Source organism: Lampetra fluviatilis, chromosome 6 (genome assembly GCF_964198595.1).
Source record: "Lampetra fluviatilis chromosome 6, kcLamFluv1.1, whole genome shotgun sequence".
NCBI lineage: Eukaryota > Metazoa > Chordata > Hyperoartia > Petromyzontiformes > Petromyzontidae > Lampetra > Lampetra fluviatilis.
Window position 1 is genome coordinate 9,605,274 of NC_136280.1, and position 23,274 is coordinate 9,628,547.

The 23,274-nt window shown below is 43.3% G+C and overlaps 1 protein-coding gene across 1 annotated transcript; it reads right to left on the reverse strand.

Moving 5' to 3' along the window:
* Positions 1-219: 219 nt before the first annotated feature.
* HEATR6 (HEAT repeat containing 6) lies at positions 220-23,159 on the reverse strand. The gene is made up of 23 exons (XM_078857717.1): positions 22,762-23,159; positions 21,880-22,040; positions 20,931-21,038; positions 20,310-20,450; positions 19,877-19,998; positions 19,041-19,155; positions 17,423-17,518; positions 16,388-16,519; positions 15,648-15,761; positions 15,289-15,325; positions 14,892-14,997; positions 13,941-14,118; positions 12,552-12,758; positions 11,509-11,608; positions 10,596-11,041; positions 9,183-9,305; positions 8,158-8,274; positions 7,134-7,268; positions 5,714-5,836; positions 4,226-4,350; positions 3,173-3,269; positions 2,517-2,721; positions 220-1,230 (listed from the first exon to the last, which is right to left on the reverse strand). Exons 2-23 carry the CDS (start codon positions 22,015-22,017, stop codon positions 635-637), a joined length of 3,561 nt encoding a protein of 1,186 aa, XP_078713843.1. The 5' UTR covers positions 22,018-22,040; positions 22,762-23,159; the 3' UTR covers positions 220-634.
* Positions 23,160-23,274: the final 115 nt, after the last annotated feature.

A 23,274-nucleotide genomic window follows, 5' to 3' on the forward strand; every position in this document is an offset into this window, starting at 1 on the left:
CTTGCAGGACAAGTTCTATTCTTGCACAGCCTTATATCCCACACTGGTTAATAAAATCTCTGCAATGGAAAAATGCACTCTCCCCCCCCCCCACCAAATCCAGCCACTGACTGACTTACCTCTTACATATCATATTTACCTCCATATGGATAGGGGCCTGGGCAGTGAAGTGAAACAAGTGCGCATTCCTACAGAACTTTCAGGCGAAGACAACTTTTACAACACAAAAGTATCAATCTTTAATATAATGCATGTTCAACTTCCATTTAATGTGGTGTTACCAGGATATACATTTAAAAATTAAAGACATATAATTAAAATCTCTTCATTCGCCTGTTAAGGATCAAACCTATACATGTGTGTGATCTTAAATGTACATTCTCTCATCCCACAACACTTAATTCAATGTCTGGCATGTTGCCATAGGATATTGGCCTATGTCTCTAACGAAATGATCATGGTAACTGTTAAAACATATTTTCAAGTGCTAGAGGATTCACATTTGAGTGAATGCTATCTTCAAGCAAGCAGTTCGTTGATATCCTAATAATAAAATAAAATTTGTCAAATATTACAATTGTGCATTCATATCATCGTTTTAAACTTAATGAAGAGCGCAGTACAGAAATTAATGTTAATGCAACAGGTCCTCCAGCTGCTGTACGACGGACACTTCTACCTCCACTCGAGCATCTTGCTGCAAAGCCTGCAGGTTCAGCGTGGCCTCCACCAATTTCTGCTCCACAGTCCCCGGATCGAGCCCGTCACCGGTTTCCTGGCCATCATTTGGCCGGCCCGCGGCAGTCACCACCGGCTCTATGGATTTCCGTGCTGGGATATCTCCCTCCACAGCCGCCGCGATCATCTTGTGGGCGGCCCCACTGCGGAAGTGCTTCTCCAGAGCGTGTGACCTCCGAGCCAACACTGGCTGCAGGGCAGCCGTGTCGCTGAGCTGCAGGAGACTGGTCAGGTGCAGGAGGGCGATGCAGGCCTGCTCGCGGAGGCTCTCCGAGTATCGGAAGTCAGAGAAGTCCCTGAGGGCCTCGCTCTTGTCCAGCGCCTCCAGAAGGGCATCCCACACAGACGCGAACTCGGGCGCAGAGCCGAACCAGGCCCGACTGCCGGGGCACGACAACGCAAGAGCTGCTTTGATGCGCACCTTGAAGTTTTTGCATGAGCGGACGACGGACGTCAGCGCCTTGAAAGCAATAGGCCGCCACTCGGAGGAGACTGCGTACCAACCATAAAAAAAAACAATCGTCACATTACCCTATTTATGGTCTGCTTACCAATTACCTGTCCTGAAACATGTTAGCGATAGGAGAATCTTATTAGCACAGAACAGGGGATCTGTACATTGCAAGAGAGTGTAAAGGAAATGTTAATTAGATTTTTTATGACTTCTAAAATTATGCTGTCTGAAATAAGGAATATTTGGGTTGCAAAAGGAACTAAGTGGTAAATGAATGAAGGCACTCAAAGCATGCTTTGTAGAGAAATTACTTCAACTATTTCATTTTAATTATACAGAGTAAATGGAAATAATATTGAATATGTAAAAAAAAAACACGTGCCAAGTATTTAGAGCATTTTTAAAAAATTGAAACAATTTCTACTTATGAAAGTTAAATAACCTAAATATTGTATTTGGAATTGGCTTCAAAGAAGTTTGTGCAATGAGGCTGTTTAAACTGCCCCTTGACATCATCTGTCCTCCATGCCCAAGCAAAGGCCTGAGAGAGTGCCGTGGGATTTCATCAGACCTATTAATAGAATCTGCTCCCAGGGCGCGTCAGTGTGACATCATAAGCGTGTGAAACAGCCGATGCAGAATGATCTGGATGACCAGACGCTCATTCCTTCTGCAGGGATGATAAAGGGTAAAAACTACTATACTTGGCACTATGGAAAGACCCACCAATGGAAACAGGCTCATAAATAGTAAAGCTTGTAAAATAGAACGCTAAAGGCAAACAATTGATGTATCACACAGATTTGTGAAACTCCCGATCACAAGAGTTGACAAGAAGACCAAATCTAAACCTCAATTAAATACACATGCCCTATTCCGCTACATTAGGCTGCTATGTTTAAAAAAAAATATGTTCTAGTTAAATACAAATATTAATGGCCATGAAGTGGCAAGCAAAGGAGGGAACATGCCTGGGAGGGTGTCCATCGTGGAGATGCAGTGATGAATTCAGCTCATGCACAGGTGGTATTTGGATTATTCAATCACAAAACCATGAGGGATGGCGACGGCCTAGGGAGGCCTTCATGCAGCAGTGATTTAGTCATGACCGATGACGATGATGATGGTGTGTTGCTGTTATTGGTGTTAAGTTAAGGCTGCATTATTGTTGTTACTATTGTTAATAGTTTCCCGTGAGCATAACAGTATCCTTGAGCAGGAGAGTTTAGGTTGTTTGATTTCACTTTCTGATGCTACTAACACAGCTGCTGCTGGCATGAGTGTTGGTGCCAAGGCCAGTCACCATGTGTGTGCGTGCGCTTGCCTGGCAGGAGGGCGGCATTGTGGAAGGCGTTGCCCACAGCATAGCAGGCGTTCCAGCGCACCTTCATGGTGGAATCGCTCAACACGGCACCACTCAGGGCGCTCACCGCCTCCGCCACTGCGGCCCCAAACCGCACGTCCGCCACGTGCCGTGGCTGCAGGAAGCGTAGAAGATTTCCCAGGGAGCGCACCGCGTTGCTCTTGACCTGCAAAATAGTTGCGCGTCATTTGCAATTTAGCCACGAGTGATAGGATTGTCAATTAAATTGTATTTATTTACGTCAAAGTGAACAAATATCAAGACCAAACATGGTAATTGGTGATATTTGTAAAAAAAAGTTTTACCGAGGTCACTAATTGACTGACCTGATATATTGCTAATATTGGCAGGAAAAGTGCACACCAACATAGCTAAGAGTGGACAATGTTTCACTCCTCTAGTTGTAGAGACTACAAGAATAACAAAAGCTAATTCACAAGTACTTGACTAAGATTCCACATGTTGCTGTCGACTAGATTAAGACTAAAATAAGAAAATACTGGCGAAAAAAACACTGTTGAACAGAAAGCATTTATATGCAGCCAGCATTCATGCAGTCTGGCATGGATGCTGGCTGTGGACAGGTATACAATGTCCAGCAGCGATTGTCACCACACCTTGTCCTTGTCCTGTGCTGCTCCGATGGCTGTCCGGATGATGCGCAGAAGCAACATATCCGGCACCTCCATCAGGAAGTCATCTCCAAGCATCTCCCTGTGAGTATTTCCAGAGGCCAGACATTAATAATAATAATGCCGCTTATTTTAGCCAGAATAGCTTTATGCAGTTTCAAGACTCCTTTTGCAGAGGATCCTGCACTGTAACGTTTGGACAATTCCAATTAACAGTGTTTAGCATGTGGGAGTAAACTTGGGTGTCCACAAAAAAAGCCACATAGATGAGAGGGTGACAAAGTTCCACGAAGATTCAAGAATCCACTGCTGTCTATCATCTCTTAGCCACCACACAGCCCAAACATAAAACGTTCCTCCAAGTTTTCTTATCTTCTTACCCAAAGTATTATTTGAAAAGTTGAGGCATATTAAGGATGATTTTGCAGATTTGGTAGCACGGTTAATGAACCATGTGAAGAAAGTGTAAGGAATAGGGTTAGCATGAACATATTTTATCAACAAGCTGCACACATTAATTAAACTAGGCTGTGCATATGTGTTCCTGTAACTTTCAAGTACAAGTAAATGTAAGTAATATTATCATTAGACATTGTCTAACTTAAAAACTGTATTTCAGTCGTGCTTTTTTTACATGCCGAAAGAAAAGTTGTACTCACAATGAGCAGTCAATTTCATAACCAAAAGAAATCACCTGGAATGTGCCCGATCCCCTCGGATCTCAATGAGCTCAGCAGAATGTGCCTGGATACTGGTTACATAGATAGGTAACCACCATCCCCCGCAGATTGTTGAAGGCTGCTGCGGGGCTACTTGGTGGGCAGTAGAGGGCAGTGCAGCAAAATCCATTGCACACTGAACCAGTGTGGTGAAGTAGTCACGTAGCCCCTATGACCTGCACGGCATGGGGATGGCCCCATCCAGTAATTGACAAAGGAGCTGTATGTGCAGTGAAATGTATTTTTAGTGAGGATCCAACCAAACCTTTCCAGACGTGACAGAAGTCTAAGGGCTTCCGACAGTCTGAGGGCCACTCACACGTTGGTGATGAGCGTGTCGGTGAGGTTGCCCAATGACCAGGCCGCCTTGGTCCTCACGAGGAAGGAGGAGTCCTCCATGCACCGGAGCACGGCGCTGGCGGCATCCGCCACAAATTGCACGTCCTGTGGATGAGACACGGCAACCACTGCCACCTGAAGCGATCCACACCGCACCTGTGATTCAGCTGCCTGTTGAAGACCTGACTGCCTTTGCATCAGGTTCTCATATTGAAACGAGCATCCTAAAGAACAAACGTCCTTTCTCCATCCATATAATACACGTGCGCACTCATGGAACACCACAACCTCTGTGTAGTTTGGGGCTTAAGGTTTATTTTTAAAGTTATGCTTGATGGTGCTTATGAGTTTATTTGCTCCCCAGTAGCGCTTGCAGAGGTGGGCAGTTCGTTTAGGAGCAGTCAACGATCAAACTCCCAGACCAGTGGGAACACCGCAGCCAATGTGACACCATCCATAAACACAAAACCAAAAACTCAATAGCTTCTTTCCCTTATAACGCTGCTTTTTACATGCAAATACATCGTAGATAATATTTCAGTAGAAAACAGTGCTTATAGTTGAGACCATACTTAAAAGTGTGGTGCATGGAAAACACTGGGAAATTCCATATTGACATATAAATCGCATTTGATTCAATATTTAGACAGTTTTTCATAAACATATGCTTAGTGACAAAATCATAAACAGTAAAAACATTTCCACGTATCAATTTTAGAATACAAAAATCCATCGTGGAAAGCCAAGAGATACCATACATTTTCTTGGGACATAGTGAAAAGCTGTTTAGTCAAAACATCTATCCAATGTGATAGATACATTTGAACAGCCCAAGTGTCAAGGCACATTAATAAGGTCCTGCATAAAAATTAATCTCTTTCTGCGGGTTTTGCACATGAGAGGAATTTGGTAAACATAGAGCCCATGCTCATGGGATAACACTTCGGGGCCTTCAAAGATGGATACAATAATTGCCATTTACTGGCCAACTCACAAACCAGTGGGTTTGGGCAGTTTTGCTGATCTAATGTGATATTCTAACCCTCATTTCCAAAATGCTAGATCACAAAGGTGAGATCATTCATACAGCAGTATCAACCACAAGTGATGACATCACCTTTACTCTATTCAAGGCCAAAAAAGAAATACTTCATAATTTTCATAAATCACCTGATAAAGCTGGTTATAATCACCAGCGAAATGTCGTACTCAAGTTGTAAACGTTGTGTGTTTACTAACACACGTTTGTTCAGTAGTAACTAACGGACACGTTTTGTTTAAGTGACAAACCTTGCAAATTGGCTGTGTCGGGTGGTGGTGGGTTAACGACACATTTATGTTTACGCGATCCAACCCAAAAAAACCCCTAAATTATGGATATTGGTCGTGAAAGCCTACGTGTCAAACGGAATAAACGAAGTAATCACAAACATCTCATTGTAACATGAAACAGGAATATGTTGCTCACCTCCCGCAGTGATGGGAACAGCAGGAAGACACCGAGAGCTCGGACCGCCGCGGCCTTGACTTGCAGGCTCTCATCTGCACTCAGACCTAGCAGCACCGTCAGGCACACCATCTGCCTGTCCACCTGCACGCACCAACACAATGTTTTCCACATGTTGTCAAGTTCACATCTGTTACAAATGACCCGTTTTTTGTTTCAGGTGGGAGGAATGTGGGAGGCCTGAATGCAGTTTGAATTGCTGGTGGTTGGAAGGTAGAGGTCAAAGTTCTTTATTCACATTTTGTAAATCACTATTACCCTGTTAATATATAACCGTATATCACTGTATGCAAGTTCTTTATTAACATTCTGTATAGCACTATACTACTACTCGAATCATGTATAATTGCATATCACCAGATACAAATGAATGAGTATTGTATCTTGCGGGACCAAATATGTACGCAGGATTATGCCTCCAACTGGTTTTAAGATGTGCTGGGTGCTGACATTTAACTGCCGTGCACAAAATATGTTGAGGGATTACACTGTAACTCACTTGCATCAATGCTGGAGAAGATAATGCATTTTATTTGATTGCCATGATATGGACTCGTTGTATTATACGTGTAATATTGGCTGAGACCACAAAAAAGTTGGCTGGATTTGTTTTGGAACCTCCTTGAGTTGGAGCTTTCACATCACAAAGCTACATTATGAGGGCACATGTGGTGGAAGCATTAGGACTCAAGGCTTTTCAATGGGCCTACGTCAGGTGTGACCAACACGGTCAATGTGAGCCGCATATAAAACGATCAATCACACCATTAACCGTGCAGGCGTCATGCAATGTGGGTTCCACGGAAAACCTGGGCTGGCTCCGCAACACCCACCGCACATGTGGACAAAATCAATGAGCTTTTATTTGAATGTATGCTGTACAATATAAATAGGCAGTCGAAATATTAAAATAATTTCAGTGCGAGGTATTATCTTAGTACTAAGCGGTTGACTTATAATACTTGAAATACTTATTATTTTATTATTTGATAAAGCACTTCAAAAACAAGCGAATCAGTGACAAACTAAATAAGCACACGTCTCCTTCACAAATTAGTCTCCAAACTATAATAAATATATTATTAAACAGTGCTTTCGATTTAACTTCGAGACCCTTGCTTTTTAAAATTTTAGCTGCACCTTTTGAATATGTTCGTCCTATTAGCATTAATTACGTTCATGATACATGCGTTGAATTGAGTGCGAGGATCATTTGATTATTTTTTTCATAAACTATTTGTGTAATTAACAGTGTAGATTTTCATGGTTGTGCTGACGTTACGCTCCACGTGTTGACAGCTTCTACAGGAACTGAAATGTATGAGAGCATTAAGTCACTTTGACTTGACAATGTTGCGCAGAGTAGTTTGGTGCCACCCACTGGCAGGAGGGGGAAGGCGTCAGGCAGGATGGTGGACAGCACGTCGCACGCGCTCGTTTGCAGTGCTGCACTCTGTGTGCTCTGCAGCGCCGGTGGTAGCGGTCCCGACAGCATTGCACTCCACACGCCCACAATCTGCGACACGACACCGCCCAATGACACGCGCGTCTTGCACCACACGCAGCAGCCTCTCTCTCCGATTAGCACGGTTGGCTACGTACGGTGCGAAAGCTCAATATACATACCCAGCGCTACAGAGAGGTTGTGTAATAATAGGCAAAGAAATCCTGCCGCACGGCTTCAGTTCAGCCACGGCTAACATCATTGGTGAGCAATATCTGAACTGGTTCTAAGTAGCATGGTAAAGTATGGCGAAGCAGCCCCCATAACCAATACGGCGTAGGGAGGGGTCTTCATTCAGCAGTGGACTGACAAAGCGCTCTTATTATTATGACTAAATGTTACGGAAGACACTGAACAATTAGGAGGAACATGCACAAGGAAGGAGGTGGAAGGTCTTTAATTGGTTATTTTAAAATGGATAGAGGACAGTGGGAGGAGGCTATAGAGCAAAAAGGAAGATGGATACAAGAGGATGGTTAAATTACAACAAACCACTTAAGTGAAAGAGGCAATCAGCATTGGGCAGAAAACAGAAAAGTAGAATTCAATCCCATATTCAAAACACAATTTACAGTCCTTTATCCACTGCTGGATAAAGACCTCACCATATCAGATATGTGATTGGGCTTATTTGGCCATAATTAACCATGCTGGTCAGTGCTGGTTGGGAAAGGGGGAGCCAAGAACCAGTTCAGATATAATTTCTCACTGTTGATTGCGGCCGGTAAACAAACTTAGCCTGGGTTCATAGCGCAGTATGCTAAACACTGGGCTATCGCTCCCCCAGTACCTCCCATAGCGCACAATCTTTCATCATTATTTCCATACACACATAGTACACAGCATCACAAGGTTCCCACAACAATGCCACATCAGCGCACACGCAGGGATGAAGCGGTACCTGCTGCAAGGAGACCCCAGGGAGTGGTTGGGATGCATTTTCTTTGATAGAACTGGCACTCTGATTTAAGCTCGACCTGTACATGATATTTATGGCTGTGCCCAGCTCCTCCAAAAGCTGACGGAAGACACACACACATACCACAACACCTCATATATATAATTATTTTTGATTCAGATTAGTAAGAGCAGAAATAACCTCCAGATTCTTCTTCTGGGTGGCCCGGATCAGGTTTTGCAGAGCGCCAGTGTCAGGCGTGGCGAATGGAAGTGATGCGAAAGGCAGAGGGATCTTCCATTTACAGGCACAGCTCAAATACTTCAAATAGCGAAACCACAGCATGGGATATCCTGAACACGAACAGCGTAGATAATCGGTCAGGAAATTGAGACTGAGGAAGTCAAGATTTGTTAGAATAGATTTAAGTAGATTAGGATTGACAGTTATACTCAGGCATGTGTTTATAAGATTTATAGAAATACATTTCACATTTCATTGCTGGGTGGCCCAGCTCCGGTGTTGCAGTGTGAAATCAGTTTTTTTTAAACCCTTTTTTTTTTCTACGTGACTTTACCGAAAGAACCAAGAAGATGAATCCCTGCAGTCACGAAAGCTTTAAATCGAAATTTAAATGCTCTATTAGAGGAAATGGCATGTGCCTGGTATAATGCATTTTTAGCCGTTTCATCTTGCCAAAATGAATTGTAATATTTATATATATAATTGCTAATCTCCTCCTTCACAAACCCATATGTTGAGGTATACACATTGATAGTGGTGATGACATGCATGGGTGTAGACCAGGGAACGAATGCAATCAGATACAGAAGTGGCACGAAGCAATTATATGCAACACATACGAATCAAAAACCATCACACAAACAATTCGATGCACGTATCGTGGGCTTCAGAATCAACAAAAATAGATGCATAATTCCACCCTGACTGGATAGGAAATGTCAGCGCATGCCGATGATGGCGACGACAATAATTATTGGTGCTCACAATGGCCAAATGATGCTCACCTTAGCTCCGTGCAGCTGTACGACAGGATTGCGGTCCCCTAAGCAGAGACTCACAATATCGGTCACCTCCTGCAGGCTGCCATGCGCTACAGGGAAATAACCCTTGATGAGATATGCCAGCACCTGCAGCAGCACGTGGGAAGAAACAAGTAATAAGCATGGTTTCAGACATTTGTTAAGAATCGACAGGCTAATTAAAACATGAGAATAGAGTTCTACTAAATGTATGTTGAACTTCTTTCGCACCATACGTAGCCAACCATGCTAATCAGAGGTGTGGATTAAATGCATTTGATAAAGTATTTATGATCAATTTGCAGATGATACAGAACCTATAAATAGGTTGATTCAAAGCTAATTTTGTTTTTCTTTTAAGTGAATGACTTACTCTATATTTCCCAGTGATTTTTTTCTTTAATGTATATGAGTAACCATTAAACATGTAAGAACGCAGTCATTCCTTGCTTTATTTAATTCTTACACTTATGATATATGCATGAAAACATGTGCATTTAATAAACTAATGTTACATTTAGGCTAATGGAGCCAAGAGAATGAGAACAATGAGACCAAAACATTTGAAAACAATGCACCTAAACACTCAATCGCAATCTTAGATCGGGAGTTGAACCATTCCACACTTAGTAACTATCGTTAAAGTACGTAATAACTTCCGGTATGCTTGTGTAGTGTAGCAGTGCCAACTGGAGACCAGAAGTAGCAATTGCGGGTGTACCCACACAAGGGGAAGAACTGGGGCAAGGGTCATGGAAGGGATAAGAACTGGGCCAAGGGTCATAGAAGGGATCCATCTTTGAGCTCCCAGAACCAGCTCGAAGGTTTGAGAAGGGGGGCGTGACCAGGGCGTGGCCAGGGCGTGACCAGGGCGTGACCAGGGCGTGACCAGGGCGTGGCCAGGGCGTGACCAGGCCCCGCTGGAAGCATAAAAGGGGGTTCGAGAGGGAGCTCGGGGCTGTCCGTGGGAATCAGGGTCGTCTCGCCGTGGAAGTCGTCCTCGTCGTCGCTGCCATCCCTGTCATCGCCTGACGTCGCCACTGCTGGATAGTCAGCCAGCTATCCAGTCAGTTAGCGCCGTCGAGCTTGGTGGTCAGCGTGACATTATGTGCTCAGTGAGTCGTGTAGTGGGAGTACTATAAATAAAGAAGGTGCCTCTACAGTTATTGTCTCCGGAGTCCTACATTACATTTGTGTATGTACAGCCCTTTTGTTAATCCACTGGGAGTGGAGGGCTGTTCCATGCCATACGGGACATGGGGGTTATTCCACCATACTCCACCACACTGTATGAAGGTGACGAGCAGACATGGGACCATAGAGCTACAGTACAATGGATATTGCTGTACTGCCCTCTGCCGATGACATCAAGTGCGCTTGCGAAATGCACACATGTACCTGTAACGCTTCCAGCCGGACAGGCAAGGGCTCACTAAAAGTGGGCTCGGGCAGCCCACGTCCCTCCATCTCCCGCCCTAAAATGAGCGTCGAGCAGAAGCTGACCAACCAGCAGCCCTGAGGGCAGCACTTTAACGCCATGTCCCAACCGCGACTCCTCAAACCGGCATTCCTCCACGAGTCGGTGCCATCCTGCAGCGGAGATGAGTAACCCCTCCCGTCTTCGCCGTCTTCGGCCTTCGGTGGCCCCTTGGGAGCGGGGGACGAAGGGGCGCTGTTCTTTTGGTCAAACGACCCCCTTGGGAGCGCCCCTGGGGTGCTGGTCCCACTGGAGGCAGGGCTGGCGCTGACGGGCTGCGTCAGCAGGAGGTGCACCTCCGTGAGCGGAGCCTGGGCCGTCAGCACGGCTCCCAGCAGGGTGAGGCACGCCACGCGTACATTCACATCTGCGAGTACAGCACATACAAACCGGCTGTCAGTGACTACTGAATTAGCCTCTCCACCTTGATGGTTTACGGACTCCAGCTACAAGCATATGCATGTGTATGCCTCAAAATATAGAAACGATTTAACTTGTCAATATACAAACAACACTATGTAACACAATGTTTGTTCCTGGGTAGTAAGTGTTATTTCGTAATTGCTCATGCCTAAAAAGTATATAAAATGGCTATTATTCCCCACAAACTTTTCTTTTGTGACCAGGACAGCGATGTTTTGAAATTTACCTATTTTCAATGAGACAACGGGAAAATTTGTGTCTTTTCGTTTACATAAAACATATAATGCATTTAGTTTTTTGTCTATCTACTCCACAATTGTGATTTTTAAGTAATTTCCTCTCGATTCTCTCACTATGGTGGGGTTTACTATTCCAGTCAAGATGGCACGTGGCTCGCGTGAAACATGATACCTCTGTGGCGTGTGAATGGCCACATGTGCCTCCAAACTCTGCTGAGCAGGCCTGGGTGAAGACGCTTGTAAGGCACGTTCAGAACCAGTGTGGCCAGACACTAGAAACCAACAGTAAAAAGTGCGCAAACTCATGATTATCACAATCATTACGCATGGTCTCCCCACTGCAAGATGGAAGTCTCCCCCTGACATCACCTTCCTTCATCGTCCTGCAATCCTACAATCCATCTGACGTCTGCACATCAACCAAAGTCATTGCTGCATCTCCATAATAGTTGTCCTCTCAAGCAGCTTCTCTATTCTGGGTGACATTCCTTTACTAGTCTTGTCAATCCATTAGCACCCTTTGTAGCAACGCGTGCTGGTCGTGCCCAAACCATTTACTTTTCTTATCTGTCGATATCAAATATCTGGTTTGCCAACCTGAATGTGAAATTGTAATTATTGCTCTGCACCTACATCAGCCATACGTAATATTTATTCTCTTAATATAAACGTTCTGTTTCCCGCCACTAAGAATTTTTTAAAAAACGTTCCCTCCATGCTTCTTTATGTAATATTCATTCTTTGTTCCATTTTCTGTTTTGGTTTCTCTATTACTGATCCATGTCATAGTTAGTAAAAGGCAATGATTTTAACAAGTGTTCCTCAGGCGCATTGGTATGCTGGCTCTTCAATATAAAGTTCAGCTTTTAAAAAATCGAAAGCAATACCATTCTCTTTCGCTAAAGGTATTTTCACTGCAGGAATTAAGACTATTTCCTAAAAACTATGCTACTTCTCAGACTAGTTCCTAAAAAAAATACATATATATTGCGGTAAAGTAATCCGTTAGTGGTAATAATGCGATGTGCTCCCTTCACCAAGCTGTACAGTGAAGTACAAGCAAGCAACCTCATGGAATTTCACACACCGCACAAGTAAACAAAATTACGCATATAAATCACCTGCCCAAAACATAACGTGAAACCACCGGTCCTGGAAAAAGTGACTCCACATCCCTTAAATCCTGAAGCAAGTGAGGCGGCGGCGGCGGCACACCTTGATGATCTGCGTGAGGGTGAGGACGGAGTTCTCGGCGAGAAGCGCCAGCAGCAGGGTGCGGTGCAGCTCTCGAACGCTCGATGCCAGCGAGGCAGAGAGCGACGTGAACGCCGTGGTGCCCTGAGCCGCCTCTTCAGCCGCCGACAGGAACTGCCGCGAGCCCTCGAGCAGCGCCGAGAGCGCCTGCAGAGCGCCGCTGCGCACCTGGCATCACCCCCCACCACGTTACAATGGGCAGAAGGGAACGACATCGAGGGAGGTTGTCGCGTGGTGCAGGGGCCAGAGCACGGAGCTGGCACTGCTGAGTTTCTGGATTCGAATCGAGGTTTCAGTTGCCTGCGATTGAAACTGTTTTCAAAGTCATTGAGTTGATGGTTTTCACCTAAGTTGGCTAAATTTAGCCATGAGATATATGAGAATACAAAAAATTGCAGTTTGACTCTGGACAGAAAGTAAGGTCACTTGAATTTAACAAGTAGTTTGTTCTTGCTGTGGTTTTCACGCCTGATAATGATTGCTTGTGTTGCAATCGAAACGTCGTGAGAATTTTGTTTTATTTTAATTATTTCCCTTCTACGTGACTTTATCGAAATAACAAAGAATATGAATCCCTGCAGTCACGAAAGCTTTAAATCGAAATTTAGTTTTGTAGGGTCCACCTCTGAGTACCATTCTCTAACATGTGGGGTTGCACTGTCCTAAAAGAGTTCTTAATGGATTAATTAAATCACGACAGAATGCTAATCGCACAATTGCAACAGGTTAAATCATTTAGGATAAAGGTTCATGTTGCTATTCACAGGGAATTGTATAAACCAGTGGTGGGTAGGTTTGTCTTTGGGTTTATGCTCACCATTTCAAGCCCAACTAAAGATGAATGAAAATGTAGTTCTGCATGGTAGTTTTAATTGCAAATATACTTGGAAGGCAAGGCTTTATCGATAATTTCAATATATAAAATTTTTATGTAATTTGGGGTGGAAAAGTGGTTCAGGGTTAGTATACTGCATTATGAATATAATATACGCATATAAATCACCTGCCCAAAACATATTATTTATAACCCTGCACAATTTTTATAAACAGATTAAAGAGTTTGAGCATGACTTGGAGGCGCATAAAATGCTGCATAATTTAGATAGATTCCCAGCCATGGCTAATATCAGTGGCAAGTGATATCTGAACCTGTAACTATGCCCCCGACTTCAACAATCCATGACTGGACACCTGGAGCTGCATGCTGGCGAGCTACGTTGTTGATCGACTGCTGGACAAGGGTGTGGCCAGCCCTCCCCCATTACCCCGGAAAATACGGACTGTAAACTAAAAAAATACACAGCTCAAATCAACACATAAGTGGAGTGGTGGGTGGGAAGTCCAACTTACCTTGTTAGAGGAGTCCTTGAGGATGACAGTGGAGAGAGAGAGTGTCTGGCCTCCTCCCAAGAAGGGTGAATCGGGGATGAAGGCAGCCCAGTACCCGTACACGACGCGCTTCTCTGCCGCCTTAAAGGCTGCCAGCAGACAGCACAGCGCCGCCTGTCGCACCCGACTCTGCTGGACGCTGAGTTACCAAGTGAGGTTTATCGCAATTATTTCAGAAAAAATAAAATAAAATATATTCTCTTTATGTAGTAAACTTTGGATTATTTGTTTGCGGATTATCCACGTTGTAGATTAAGCGTGCTCACTATTAGCATCATGTCAATTGTCAGCGAATCATTTTCCACATTACTGTCAACAATTACTTTAAGAAACAATGAACAGATTCTATATCTTCACCAGCATTCAATGTATGTAAACAATGTTTTAATCGCCTAATTTACACATTGATTGCATTCTACCGTGTTTTGTTTTCTGTGGGCAACCCGTTCTTCCCATTACACCAGATATTTGCGAGTTGATTATGTTCATTGTATGTATATGTCTGTGTACATATGTACATATATAAGTGTACAAGTGAGAGGAGCGGTAGAGTAGGAGGTAGCGTGCTGCGCTACCAACCTGGCGACCCGAGTTCGATTCCTGCTCACGGGAAAACACCAGTGACGATTATCTGAACCAGTCCTGGGCCTCACCTAGGTTGACTCACCCTCAAATGAATACCTGGTGCGGTGCGTAAACATTGCCACTTGGGAGACAAAGGCAGTTGGGCGTAGTGTTGGCCGCCTACCCGCTCGTGAGCCGTGCCGGTCTAAATAAGTGCTCGCGAACAGCACTTGTTCCAACAGTCTGTTAAGGCTATACGGGGGGTCTTTGTCTTTGTATACCCACTTGTACATACAAGCAGGTATAGTCATGCATGCCACACACTCCGAATATAAATGGTGTCCTCACCGGAGGCGTCGCTGGTGTCCAGATTCGCTGTCGGAGAAGTCCGATTCGGAGCTTGTGCGTAGCCGCCACGCTGGTGTTAGAGATACTGCATCTCCACTGCTCTCCTCTTGAGATTAAAAACAAAACAAAATCAATTATCACTTATACTGCTAATAACATTGAGGCATGTAACAATTTCTCCTTCTTTGCGATTTACTGAATTGTCATGATTTGGGATGACAATTTGATTGAAGATTTTTTTTTTTTACATTGCTGTAGTTGAGTACCTCTAGTGAATGCAGGGGTCTCATTTGAACAAATGACACAAACATATGAACCTAAAATAACGTATTATTACACGTACAACTTGACGCATGTATTTATATCCACATGTAAAGAGCTACAGTATGGTCCTTACTGGGTCGTGCAGTGTACTGGCAGGGAGTGTCCTCTTCCTGTAAGCACAAGCAGAGATGCACAATACAATTGCAATTCACATCCATTTATTACAGAACATGGTCATGAAAATTAATCAATTTAACTATACATCACTGTCATGCAGGCATGGCAGTGCTTGTCTATAATCTGAATTTTACTTCATTTTTACTGTGCACCCTGGTTAACTACTCGGAGCAGAAATATGAAGTTAAATGGATTCACACATTGTTGAAAAATTATCACTTTCAAAAGCCTTTGACAAAAATAAAATATGATTATGTCATTAATTGTAGTACATATGTCACGTGCTTGGTTACAGCTGTCATTGCGAAACCGCACCTCCAGAGACAGGCTTTCTGCTTGAGACGTGCATGAGGCCATGGAGCTCCCTTCTGGGTCATTATGGACATGATCAGTCTTCCTTCCCCCTCTCTTACCTGCCATATGAGGAGCCTGAAGAGATCAAGTTAAATCACATGACATGAGCGGTTAAGCATAACCCATTTCAAAATTGCAAAACCATTTCCCAATCTTTAAAGTACTATAGAAGGTGCTTTAGAGCTGCAACTCCTAATTATGGCAAAATAAAACCCTGGTAGCCTGTAGCTCTGAACCAAGCCACCTGAAAACTTCTCGCAATCTTTCAGCAAAGTACATTCTCTTACTTTCACAAAGTTCACAACCGTAAATTGTCTTAGTGCTTCCTAAACTATTCAAATTTCTTTAAAAGAGGAAAAACTTTCACCATTAATCAACCACAAGAGAGTAGACGTTGATTATAAGCACACTCCTTGGGAGCAAGGCCATGCGCGCTTGTAACCGAAGTGTGCTTGTATCAGAAGTTCCCCATAGCCTCCCCCCCCAGTGTAATGCAAGCATGTGTTTCTTAATCAGAACTGTGCTGAGTTCAAGTGTGCTTATATACAGCTTCTGATGTATTGTGAATCATTGGACATCTGTGAAAAGGCTTCATAGCTCATCGAATTCCTCCAGCATAAATTCTGACATAACCCAAGCTAACACATCTGAAAAAGAAACCACCTGACAATCTATCCTTAGTTCCTGGCACTCCCACTCACCTTCTCACGGGAAGGCAGCAACTGTGGGGGCCGCATGGGTGCCTGGATCCCATCGTACTGAGGCAACGCGGTGGGGTAGAGCGTATCAGCCGTGAGCTGCGGTGCACCAGGAAGCCCGTAGAACATACACCTCTGTATCACCACAAACAAAATAAGATGTGAGCTGCACAACCACATTTAACAAAATTTGAGGCCTCCTTAGTCTGTAAGGATACTTGCCACGGATCTTTTTAAATCCTTTATATTAAGTTTGCTTGCTTGCTTAGGACCGTGCAAATCTTTCGGTCGTTTTTTAACCCACTTCCCGTGATCCAATCGAGCTGACATTTTGCACAGACTCGTTGTGCGTGACAATGCATTTTCGTGACAAAATGTTTTCCAAAATTTTACACTGTTTAGGGGAACATAAATAAATATTTAATTGCCAATTGTTTAATGCTGCCAGACAATCATCTGACCCATAGGTGGCAGCCATCTCAAGCCAGAGGACGAGAGGACTCTAGCCGCCCCGATGCCACGCATATAAAGGATTTATAGTGAAAAACTTTGTTTTTACGGGTTTACTTGTTTTTAGCCTCCAGATAGCTGCCCGATCAAGCTGGAGGTAATATATCATGTTAATTACTGGATTAATATAGTCTAAACTTCAACTAGGTACTTACAAAATGATCACACATGATGCATATGTTCAATATACTACTGTATACATTTGATTAAAGTATAGCATTATTTTTATTGGCAGTAATGATTTAAATGACAATCTATGAACATTTGGTATTTTTGGAAATTCAGCAGAACACTATATTTTGTTGACAAGAAATCATGCGATTGAATGACATGTACATTTGTGCACACTACAGCAGATGTAGAATGCATTTGCGTTAGATGTGCATGAAGGAGTGTAAATTAGTTTTTACTTAACCCAAACCAACTATGTAAACCAAAATTCTGTAATTACTGTTCAGCTACGCTCATGTTCAATTACACTGCTCAAGCAGCCACACATATAAAACACAAGAATTAAAAAAGACAAACCTTCAGCGTTGCCAAGAGTATGCCCATCTGCTCCGTAGGACTTGGTCGAAAAGTAAAAAGAATTGCATTTATGCCTTTCAGAGCATTTTGCAGAGTCTGCGAATATCCAAACAACATCAAAACAGCAAGTGTTCATGAAAAAACCCTGAAAACATACAGCGTTTAGCCTGTACATGCATTATGCATATATATACTGATGATGTGTGCTCTGGGCTGTCTGATGCGAATTTGAAGATTCACTAAAAATAATTGTTAATGAGAATAAAGTTAATAAATACATTTAAAAAATTCAGGGTCAGGATACTCTGGAAAAACACCTTCGTGGTGACTAAATTGACATGTAACAAGAATAACCCGTAAAAACAAAGTTTTTCACTACAAATCCTTAATATGCGTGGCGGCTAGAGTCCTCTCGTCCTCTGGCTTGAGATGGCTGTCACCTATGGGTCAGATGATTGCATTGCACCATTAAGCAATTGGTAATTAAATATAATATTTTTGTCCTAAAAAGTGTAAAGTTTTTGAAAAAAATTTTCACGAACATTAATTGTCACGCACAACGAGTCTGTGTGGAAAATGTCAGCTCGATTGGATCACGGGAAGTGGGTTAAAAAACGACCGAAAGATTTGCACGGTCGTAAGCAAGCAAGCAAACTTAATATAAAGGATTTAAAAACATATGGCATTTGCGAGTGACATCATTCCGTTGCCATGAAACATCTAACTAACTTTAAGGTCGTTTTTCTTACGAACAATGATTCAAACTCATGTCAAGACAGCCTGGGACACACAGCCTAGGTAATCAGGTACAAGGTTATCAGAATTCGAGTTTATATTTTAATCTTCATTTCATTGTTTACATGGTTCTAAATTAGGTCTTGAATTAAATATTTAATCAATCACATAAAAATGCAAGTAAAATTTAAAGTTCGTAATAGGCCTACAAAATGTATCAGCATTAAAATGTCACGTATTGCATTGTGCAAGTTTAGCATCAAAATAACATTGCTCGAGGTTTAATTTGCTTTGGGTGGATATGAAATTAAATGCCTGGGGATTGTTAGTCAAGTGTGCTACCCTCCATACCAGTGGTTCTCAAAGTGTGGTCCCCGAACTACCAATGGTCCGTCACGGTCCTCCAGGTGGTTTGCGGGCCGATGCAAATGCAGGTTAATCCGGCAATTATAAAAATATTTGTACCTTTTGTTTCAGACATGAATATTTACTTATATTTAATTTAAAAAATGAAGTTACGTAAGCTAGTCTGATTAAATTACCCTAACCCAAAGATCTAAATGCCTCCCCCTCACTCCCTATAAAAAAAAACCTTAGTTGCATCATTTTTTTCATGTTCTTGTCATATGAATAATTTTATATTACTGGTATTTAGAGATGAGTGAATGCGTTTTGTCACCAGAGGTGGGGGGTTGGGTGGTCCGCGGAAATATTTACATTGGTGGCCAAAAACTTTGATAAACACTGCTCGATACCATGACAGCTCTAACAGCAGTGTGATAAGATATTTAAATAATCAGAATCTTTATTTATCGTGGAGGATTCTTTCACAGGTGTCCAGTAGAAGTGTTGTGTGCAGTGTCCCCCCCAATGCAAACTTCACCTTGCAGTACGTGATGTAATCTGTGTCATCCAGCTTGCTGGCACGAAGGATGGTGAGGAAGTGGATGAAACAGGCCTCTCGGTATGGCTCTCCCATTGCTGCCTCTGCGGGCTGCCTGTGGATTTAAATAGTTTACTTGTAAAACGCAACTGCATTTGAAGATTATTGCAGTGTAAATGGAGGGTAGTGGGAAATAACGTACCAAGAGGTGAAAGTTTTAAAGGTGCTCTTTGCAAAATCAATTGCTGAATACATTTTTCATAGCTAATGGATCATTATGGAAACTACAATTCTATTCAACTACATCCAATGTAACGTTGATCAAGTGGCAATTACATTGTGTAATAGTTTCATGTTATAAGTAGCGCCTTCGAAATTGACTACTTTTTCGTACTGTGTTTATAATGGTACTTCTTCATACAATCGAAGTGGCTGTGTTGTTCATGGAAATGATACTCATGCTAGAAAATGAGACAGCACTACCAAGATCCTGGGTTGGAATTCTAGGCCAGTTTGGTTAACAACTGGACAAAAACACAAGAATATGACAGACACTCTGGATACCATATGCTCAAATGGAGACTCAAGAACTCTCCATGGTGTGAATATGGTGAACACCGTAAAACAATGTAACGTGCAGGGAATTAATGTCCACTGTCCTCATTCCCCGGAAACACATCTGAGACTCGCTGAGCATCTCCTGAAACTCTGGACTGGATATCTAAATTTCAAATCATACTGTAAAATGTTAGTCCTACATATGAAATCATCATTATCTGCAAAGTAGATTCTAGTTGGTGAATAATGAATGTTACAGGCTGTGAAGAAGCACACACCTTGCGCAGAGATGTGCAATGCACTGAAGAGCCTTTACCCGGACTTCTCCATCAGAAAAGGACAGGCCTCCGAGCCTGAATAGCGGGTCCTTGGGAAACTCTCCCACCAGCTCTGGCAAAAACTGACAGCACAGTATGAAGCATAATACTGTAGCGTATATTGACATATCAATAGTTTGATATTGTAGATCAGTGTTCCTAATTGCAAGGCCCGCAGGCCACTGGCAGCCCCTGGTGGCCTTTAGTGCGGCCACTGTGCGGCCCCAGACAACATACAAATGTGAAAATACTCCATCATGATGTCAAACCAAATGGTTTGAAATGTGTGGCGGCCCTTGTACTGATGTCTTATTGGCAAAAGTGGCTACCCTCTGAAAATTAGTGAATAACACTGTTGTATATTGTGGTGATTGCAGAAGACACATAGCCATACCTTTTGACACCGGAATCCATTGTTGTAAACGATTGAAGCCAAAACCTCAAGGAGCTCATAGTAAAGCCATGATCGGCACTCATTTATGGCTGTGATGATGTACGACACCAGATGCTTCAAACAGTCATCGTCAATTGGAACCTACAACAAGAGGCACAAGTCACAACGTGGCCTGGCAGTTACATTAAACTTAAGCCAAGTTAACTCACACAGCAAACATCATTGCATCAATGCAATCATTTATAATATCAGCTATACACATAATTGGCAAACAATTTTAATTTCCAACATTAAAACAAATTATTTAACTGAATTAACTTATATTTCTTTCTAAATCAGCATGCAGTTCAAAATGTGAGTGGTTAATAAACTACAGATTATGAATTACTGTACGTGGAAAAACGTCATGCTATTATTTGAAAAACACGACCGAATGCACGATGAGTTTAAATTAAGCTTCAGTGGGTAATTTACTAATAGTATCCTGCCAACGTTGAACATAAGGGTTCAAGATGAGGCGTCGTCTTGTCTGGTTGTGAAAATGTTGTAAACAAAACCCTAATCTCAAAGATAGCACCATGCTTAAATAGAGTTCAGTAAAACAGATTCACAGCGGTTTACCTGGAGCCTGCTTATCAGGTGGTTGATGAGGTGGCACACCTTCACCAGCAGATGTTCCTGCTGCCAAGGCACCAGGTGAGTAGCATGAACCAGGAGTGCCGACACCTCCTAAACACACACATATTGGCCTCGGAGTTATATTAACCAAATATTAAAGTCAACGTGATTGTTAAACAGCACTGCACTATGAACCCAACGAAATGAGTTTGTTATCTAGATATGGTGAAAATAAGGGGGGGGTTGATATCTAAATTGGTCCTAGGTGCCTCACCTTCACCAGCCTGCACTGACCAACGTAATGAAGCATGGTCAAACAACTGCTATGATTGACAGGGTTTGGGGAGGTAATGGACTTGTCATGTTCAATTCATGATCATACAAATAATGTTTTGTTGGAGTCATCATAGTTTACAACCCTTTGCTGGATGAAATCCATGTGATGAGGGTTGTGGATGCTCATACTTCACCAAGCAGGTCAGTGCAGGAAGAAGGGGTGGCAGGAGCAGTTCAGATATCACTAACCACAGATATTTAGCTGGGGTCAGGAATAACATTTTGGTAGCTAGGTTCATAGTGCGATAACCACTGTGGCTACTGCTCCCCCCATGCAATCATATATCACTCACAATTTTTTACAAATGGCCCAGTGATGACGCAACTCTGGACAATACTTACCGAATTGTCCAATTGTGTACATCACTGCCTTGCTGATAGCCAACCGTGGATGCCCGGCGTTCACCTTTGGCCATCACATCACATGGCGACGGTTAACTTTGGATAAATTGGCCCAAGTGACGGCAAGCATCGGCTATCGATGGGCCCAGCTAAGACCAACGTCGATCAGAAATGGCTCAAATGTGTGGCGAAGTTGGCACGTGTGTCTGCGAGGTAATATTTTGACAACTCTCTGGGCCCAGACGCAGAGAGGGCCTCCCACGTAGCGACGCACCCGCGGGTCAGGCGTGGAGGTCTCCGCGTTGGACGAGATCATCTGGTCGAGCAGCAGATGGATCTCGGTGCGGGTGGCCTCCGAGTCAGCCCCGTCCCGTACGGCCATGAGGCGGCCGTGCAGCCGTGACAGCTCCATGAATGAGATGGTGGGGGCCTTGCCTACAAATGAACGAGAGAGACAAACGGCAAGAGGGTTAGTGAATGAATGAATGAAGAGAAGGCGTTGTGGGCCATCAGTGTTGGTGTACGGTGCTTTTTCTGCAATATTTTGCTGTCTTTTCTTGGATTTTCTGTTTGCACTTAGTCACATAGTCACTTTAAGATGCTTTCTTGTTCATGTTTTTGTTTTTTTGTTTGTTGCGGTTGCACCCGATTCTAGAGCCGAATGGTTCACCTTATCAATGAAACTTGAACGGACCGTATTCTTGGTTCTTTCGGTAAAGTCACGTAGAAGGGAAATAATAAAATAATATTGATTATAAAACAATTAAAAAAATCAAAATTTGAACGGACCTGTTTTGGTAAAGCGATGCCGGGTCAGAGGTTTAGCCTCCAGGTGCATGTAACATTTGAGAGGCATAGAGTTGTACACTTTGGGAACGCATTATCTTCATACGTTACTTAACTTGTGCTTTTAGGTTAATATGCAGTTTAGGTTAATTGATAACGAGATAATTTTGTTTCGCGTGGGGGTTTTCGCTCCACATCATTGGAATGATTTAAGTTTGTAACAGAATGATTATAAGTTTCTTCCACCGTGTGGGTGGAATAAGTCGACTTGTAACAGAAGTTGTATAAATGTCTAAACACAACACAGATTACAGACGTACTTGTGTCCAGGCTTCATCTAACAGTGTTGCAACAATCGATTACTACTTACGGTTCGCTGATTAAGACGCCCGGTACTCTGAAATCCGATGAGCTACCAAGCTCTTTGTGTCACAGAAGTCCAATGGAGAAGGGCAGGGTGAGCGAGTTACATCAACAACGATACAACCAGACGACACAGTTTATCATTCACTATCAAGACAGCGAGTCGCTAAAGCGAAACGTGAAATATTACAAAGTACACATTTGGCACATCAATCGCAAACATTCGCCCCACATTAACTTGGACGTCAAAACCAAGAACGAAGCCGAAGACGTTTCGCCTGAACGTCTGAGAGAGAACTCTCACACCCAGCTAGGAGGAGGAGGAACGCCGCGAGTAGCGTGAGGAGCCGCGCTCAGCGGGGAGGGGAGTGAGGACGCAAACTCAGAGACAGCGTGCGCACTTGGGCGGCCATCTTACGTGGGGGTGGAGGGTGGTGGGGGTAGTGGGGGGGATGGTGGTGGGGAGGGGGTAGTGGGGGGGTAGTGGGGGATCGTGGTGGGAGGGGGTAGTGGGGGGGGT

Bases quoted from the DNA above. Each gene is read 5' to 3' on its own strand.
- HEATR6 (XM_078857717.1), bottom strand. From the start codon at position 22,017: ATGGAGCTGTCACGGCTGCACGGCCGCCTCATGGCCGTACGGGACGGG. The intron at 15,762-16,387 runs GTGAGTGGGAGT...TGATCTCTTCAG, and splicing joins TGCTGCCTTCCCGTGAGAAG to GCTCCTCATATGGCAGGTAA. The intron at 5,837-7,133 runs GTGGGTGGCACC...TGGTGCGTGCAG, and splicing joins ACGCCTTCCCCCTCCTGCCA to GTGGACAGGCAGATGGTGTG.